Below are 7,271 nucleotides of genomic sequence, written 5' to 3' on the forward strand. Positions count from 1 at the left end.
TGCGCTGAATAGGTGACATTGACAGCATTTGGCCTTTTAGCAGTGATTAAAGGCGTCTGTAAAGGCAAAAGAAAACTGGTCGTTTTTGTGCTAAGTAGGCATGGGTGTTGGTAGCAGTGACTCCTTGTAGGAACAAACATGGTCTCTCTCTCTCTCTCTCTCTCTCTCTCTCTCTCTCTCTCTCTCTCTCTCTCTCTCTCTGGCACAATATATCAACAGGGTGTTGAAGATATGACCTCCTCTCTTTAGTCAGGTGTCATGTCAAACTTTATATATCATCGTTTAAATATGGTTATCTCTCTCATTCTCTATTATATTATCCTGTAGTGGTGGTGAAGACTTTTGAATGTTTTATATCGTCAAACAACATGGGTTTTGAAAACTGAGATAATGCAAAGATCCTTATCGTGCTGAAACCAAGAGGGGCTGCGCAGCACACTGCAGCAATATCTTAGTAAATATGGGTAGGATGTAAGACGGGTACGATAATAAGTCAGGTTTAAAGCATTTTTGGCAGAGAATGGGGCTTTTGTGCTTCCAAAAGAAATATTTTGGGTCGAAGAGTTTTAGAAGAATATTTCTTTTGGCTTGAGGTGCATCGAAGTGCGCTCTCAAATGGCGGTAATTCTAAGGCGATTGAGCGAGCCAAGTGCGTTAATTTATACCTCTAATAATCTCGGATAACGAGGTCACCGACCTGCTTGATGACCGAAACGGGCTCCTTTTAAAACCAGCTTGAACCTGCAAAGGCGACACAAGGACGGACTCTTAGCAGAAGAAGGACCTCTTCAGCAGCATCTTTCTCTTCTCAGCGTTCCAGAACCGCTGAAATCTAATCTGGACGACTCGTGATAATATCCCTCCTTAATCCTAATCTACTGGAACTCAATTAACCGTTGGCATCACCTAATTTGAAGTCATGAGCCCCTTTTTGATGGCAGGTACCGATTCGTCGCTGATGCAAGCCCACGGTGGGCTGTCTGTGTTGCCGAGAGAATTTTGTAACGCGGTCAGGAGGAATTTACAGCCGGGACTTGGATGCTGCTTCGAAGATAAAATGATTAGGAATTTTATTTTAATGGAGAACTAGCTTCTTCTTAACCTCCAATAGTGAAGATTTAGTCTTGGATTTTATAGGTAGTTAACAATAGAAAAGAAAATTTTTCACGATTTTTTACAAGTTCGATGAAAATGTTAGCTGATTTTTTTTTTTCAAATGGGGGAATTGTTTGTAATAGAGATACAGCTCTGCAGTCTGCTAGTGTGTTCAGACATACGAGCATGAGCCCCTTAAGGGTTAGAATATATATGTATGTATGTATATATATATATATATATATATATATATATATATATATAAATATATATATATATATATATATATATATATATATAAATATATATATATATATATATATATATATATATTTATATGTGTGTGTGTGTGTTTGTTTTTGTGTTTATATATGTGTGTATGTATGTAATGTTCGTGCGGTTATTTTTTGCTCATTATTATTATTACTCTCTACTCTTTGTCATTATGAGAGGCATTATGATATTGTGATATGATAATAGTACTGCTAATAACTTATGCCTTTTTGTTAAATGTCAATTATGGTTCAACTCGAAGAACGAAATTATATTCATCACAGGATTGACAGAAAATAGAATAACCACCTTTTTAAAATCTATCCGTCGTCTTTTTGGTGGTTCCAAGAATTTTAAACAATGTTTACGTGAAGATAATGCAAACTCTCTGCGTGGTTCATGATTTTTAAGCATTGTTATATATCAAGGTTTTAATGAAATTATAGAATCTAAATATCCTCTTTGATAATATCAAAATTTTTCTGTCGTCGTCTTTTATTATTGTGAAATTTTAGATGGATTGAATTTGTAAAATCTCACCCATACAATTTTCAAAGTTTTTATATTATTTAGCCGCTAAAGCATCATTAACAATTACCATAAAATCAATTAACATTTAGTAATTTATTTTTTTAAAAATCCCTGTTAGAACTAAATCATGAATTTTTCTTAAGTAATTCAAAGGCTTATTGCATGGATGCGCAAAAAATGAAAACGAAAATATTCACTTGACAGTAGCACCCAAGAAGAGTAACGTATTCGTCATATCCAACATTTAAGATCACATATAGAATTATATCATCAGTTAATCGTTGCATCTTGACGTGTATAATCATTACAGGCCTAGCTGCATCCCCAATAGGAAAATAAGAATGCTGAAAATCCACGGAGCATAACTGGGAAAGCATCTCAAGACAAAAACACAAATAGCAAAGCCAGCGACTAATGACACATAAAACAAATAAAACAGCTAAGATATATGTCAAACTGCTGGCATGGTCAACAAGAAAGACCCGGGATTAAAGATGTTGGTGAAGGTCCTATTGGTGTTGTTGATTAACGTAAGCAAGGCAGACATAAACGTGAATCATAAGTGGCTTCTTCCCTTTGCTGGTCACATTATCACTGATGTTTACATGCATGCTTACGTGAACATGTATATTTTCTTTGTGCTGATAACACATGTGCGCATACTCAAGTAGGTACATGCATGTGCATTATTTAATTTTATTTCTTCATCTGGCGGTGGAATTGGTGGTACTTCAGAAATTCAAACTTATTGCTAATGGTTTTCTGGTGAAGAGGTTGATACAAGTCTTGTTTCTTAGTTTATATAAGAGATTTATTTTAACATTACTGATCTTAAAATGTTTTATAACATTTTTCATATTTCTCTATTATAGTTTTTTCGTTTTTTTTTTTTCTCAATTTCCAATTCATACTGGGGTGCTTTCCCTGTTGGAATCCTTGTGTTTGTAGCATCCTGCTTTTCCAGGTATGGTTGTAGCTTGCCTAGTAATAATAATTATAACTTTTAAGAATTTAGGAAGACATTTCACTATCAGAATATTATGTATAATTGTGCTTTAGATTCACTTCAAATAATTTTCATGACCTAATATATTTGGGAATTATAAGTTTGACGACATTGATTGAACAAACCTAACCTAACATTATTCCGGCTTAACAATTGTTTGTCATAACATGCCATATTTACTCTAAAGTTTGAAGTTTAGTATACCGAAAGATATATTCTCTCTTTGCTGCTTAATTAAGGTTCAAGGCTTGTCTGACCTTTATTTCAAAATCACCTGTCAATCTAAACTGGATCAAGATACTTTTATTTTTTTAACAAATACATTGTATGGATGGAATTATTTTGAAATATGCTGCACAAGATTTGTTTTTAAATTGACGAATTGCCCTGTCAATCTAAACTGAATCGAGGTGCTTTCTATTTTGTTTAATAAATACTAGAGCATACATTTGTGTAATTATTTTGAAACAAGATACTTCAAAAGTAACTTTTTTTTTCGTTGGAGGGATGGACTTAATAGATATGCGATTACATTAAGATTTTTTGTTTTTCTTTGATGATTATTCTCCTGCTTTGTGTAATTGATTCTTTTGCTTTGCAATCAGTTGTAATTACTATATTACATTTTACTATAGATTGGGACGAGTTAACTCAGAGCCAGGGTTATTTAATCCATTCACTTAATTTTTTGTGCAAGTGAATTCCGTTATATCTAAAAAATGATTAACAGCAAAGCCATTTCGTACTTTTTAGGTTTATGACCATAGGAGCGCCATTTTGTAAAGTCATAAAATTTTATGCCAGTTAAAAATAGTACCTCTTAAGTATGGCACTTTGATTAGCAATACATGAACAGATAATTAGTAAAAATAAAGATAACACTGACGTGCATTATTATAAAGAAGTCCAGTGACACATCTATATTTTTTATACCTAACGTGATTATGGCCCTTTTTTACACATTGCGGGAGACTAGGAACTTACAAATATATATATATATATATATATATATATATATATATATATATATATATGGATATATATATATATATATATATATATATATATATATATATATGCATATATATATATGCAGATTGGTAATTCTCTCTCTCTCTCTCTCTCTTTAAATGTAAATCATTAAAACTATGGCGTCAGCTTCTTATGAAAACCATCAATTATTCAGCCGGTGCCGTAAATTTGTTGCTCGAATAAAATAATTTAATTAGTGAATGTTCTGTTTTAAGGGTTTACATTTTACTTATCGTAGTGACATGTTTTTTTAATTGAAGATACATCCATAGAGACAGCTGTAGAGGGATACACCTCTGCAATGGCTCCTTATGTAGAGTGATTAGATTTTATCTTAATGCTAATAGGATAAAAACGTCTCTTAATTTCATTATTTTTACTTAGAATTGCGAAATGATGCCTTTGAACCATTCAAAACTGATAAACTTGTTATAAATTATTATTTCGTATGTTTTTTTTTTTTAGTTTTGTATATGATTAAAGCAAGTCGATTAGGCTGAGAATTTGTAAGTTTACGTATAACGTTATTGAATGATTGAAGGAAATTTTAATTTCGTGAATGCTATTTTGAGTATCGTTCCATGCTTTGTTTCACTTCTACTTCTTTAAGGTCATCCTTAGTAAAATCATTGATCAAGGATGATTGTGAAATTAAATTCCGTCATGAATGGACTTATCTTTCTGGAAATGTCGCATCATTGATAATTATATGACGACTTAACCTCATTATCCATAAACTTAATTCTAAACAAGATTCCAAGTTTTAGGCCTCCGTTTAGAGTCGTCTGTATTACCGGTATTTCGTAATCATCATTTTCTGATATACTAGGAATGATAAAAAGTAACCTAACCAGGTAATCATATGGACTGTAAAACATCCGTTTACGAAACGGAAGAGAGTCATTGCCCCTTGAAGAATGCAGAACCACAAGCTATGCAATGGTAATCTGCATTGAATTCATTAGATCTATGGCGGCCAATGCCATGCCCGTGGTATTGGCCATGCCGCCTCCAAGATCAAGGTTACGACGGACGTGGCCCGCCGGCCGCCGTTTTCATTAGTTTATGGTAATTGTGGGGGAGGGCGAGCGTGGAAACCCACTATTGGGAATTCGGATGTTTTATAATTTGCATACAAACGAAAATGCAGAAAGGAAGAACTCACCTTATCGAGGCAGTGGGCGCGACACTGTGCCATTTTGAGCGCGGATTGGAGATCCATCGCAAAACACGAAGTCCCCATCACTATGACCGACAGCGTCCAGAACAGGTGTCTCGTTGCTCCCATCATTTTCTCCGGCGTTGGAAAAGAGCCCTAACTGAATCTACACAGATACCACAAAGGAGGAGATGATTAAGGCCTTCGAACTTCCAAGTGAAGTAAAGTTCACTCTCCGGGGCGGGAGTAGTGCGGGAGCGCACGTTCACTCACAACAGAGGCCAATCTAGGACTAGCTTAGTGGGCGGCTTCTCTCACTTCTCAGACCATTTTGATGCTGCGAGATGCCAGTAAGGGATTTCAGGTTCGCTGTGAGTTTATTGCCCGCTAGTTCCGCATCTTATAGAGCAACCTGTAAGTGATCAGTTGGATTGTGTTTATCAGTAATAATATGACTTTAAGCAAGAAGTTATTCGTCTTCAAATTTTGGGAATGAGCTGAAAACGGATGAAGTAATTGACGATTGTTTTCGTGAAAGCTGCAACTGACCGGGCTCCCATGCTGGCCTCAGGGCACCTTTTGGGAAGAAATTAAGTTGCCGAGCGGTCCTTTATCAACGAGAAAAATATCGCTACCGGAGTTGGTATCAATGTCATAATACTTATCCCTTAGTAGCAATTATTGGTATATTAAACATTTTGCTGGTAGCTCCTCCTCGACTTCTAACGTTCCCAAAGCTGACTTTAGACCCGCACCGCCAAAAGAAATGAAAAGAAACCGCCGAGTGATTCTCTCTCTCTCTCTCTCTCTCTCTCTCTCTCTCTCTCTCTCTCTCTCTCTCTCTCTCTCTCTCTCTCTCTCTGAAATTAAAGCGCTACAAACGGCCGAAACCATAATGATAAGGCTTTTTTTTCTGAATGTAAAAAAAAAAAGAGAATGAGATGAAAAAGGAAATGATAAAAAATCCATTTCGCTCAGTAAGCAAAAATACCGCAGCGGGACCATCGCACGTCCTCTTAAATAAATGGAATGGCATAATCGCAATCTGGGTGACCACAGCATTAACCTCAATAACTTCCTAAAGACTTATAATTATATACGGCCGTAATTGCGTGGTATGGATTAAGAACTGAAGAAGAGATAATTAGTTGAGTTGCTGAGATTGTCAGGCTTTATGGTAAATGGTGGGAATTGAGAGAGAGAGAGAGCCTTACCTTATTGCCTTATTTTTTGTTTGGGTTCCCCCAGGTCCCTCAGTGTGAGGCACCTCGTATATCCACCAGAGAGAGAGAGAGAGAGAGAGAGAGAGAGAGACTTACTATTAATGTTCGTCCTATATGCACAGTATATATACAGTATACACACACACACACATATATATATATATATATATATATATATATATACACTGTATATATATATATATATATATATATATATGTATGTATAATTATATATATATATATACTATATATATATATATATTATATATATATACTGTTTATATATATACACAGTATATATATATATATATATATATATATATATATATATATATATATATATATATATATATAATCTGTGTATGAAAGAGAGAGAGAGAGAGAGAGAGAGAGAGAGAGAGAGAGAGAGAGAGAGAGAGAGAGAGAGAGAGAGAGTTCTATATGTATAGTTATAGAGGAGTAGGGGGAGGGGGTTGGATTTATTAGTGCAATCTTCAACCGCATGACGAGACAAGAACAAGAATTCCTTTTTGTTTTATCGGCGATTAAAGAGATGTAATCTTTTTTTGCCATTCCGTTTGTCGTACGGAGAATTTTTATGTCTTTAGAACGTGAGTCGATTAGCTGGCAAATTGCTTCTTCTGCTTCTGTGATTATCCGGTAAAAGTAATAACAGAATTTAGCAATGACAATAATGATGATATTGATTATAATAACAATAAGGATGATAATTATAGTGAGATCTTAAGTCTGTATACCTTACTTTTTGTAGTTACAGAAGCCAGTGACACTGGCAACTTTGTATCTTCTAGTCAAGGCCGAAGTAAATCCCTTAAACACGTAGGGAACTGCCCTTGTGAAGGGTAGAATATCGAGTCTGGGAAAACAGAACCAGTAAAAGAATTCTGTGGAGTTTAATGATAAAGAATGATAATAATAGTGAGATGTTCAT

General features: G+C 34.9%; 1 protein-coding gene across 1 annotated transcript in view; it reads right to left on the minus strand.

Moving 5' to 3' along the window:
- Window positions 1-5,401, minus strand: part of LOC137656129 (uncharacterized) — a 41,298-nt gene extending 35,897 nt beyond the window's left edge. Inside the window, exon 1 of the mRNA XM_068390308.1 lies at window positions 5,103-5,401. Within this exon, the coding sequence (XP_068246409.1) occupies window positions 5,103-5,228 (126 nt within the window). The 5' untranslated portion in view covers window positions 5,229-5,401. The remainder of the gene's footprint in view (window positions 1-5,102) is intronic.
- Window positions 5,402-7,271: the final 1,870 nt, after the last annotated feature.

Source organism: Palaemon carinicauda, chromosome 17, assembly GCF_036898095.1.
Source record: "Palaemon carinicauda isolate YSFRI2023 chromosome 17, ASM3689809v2, whole genome shotgun sequence".
In the NCBI taxonomy this organism is placed as follows: Eukaryota; Metazoa; Arthropoda; class Malacostraca; order Decapoda; family Palaemonidae; genus Palaemon; species Palaemon carinicauda.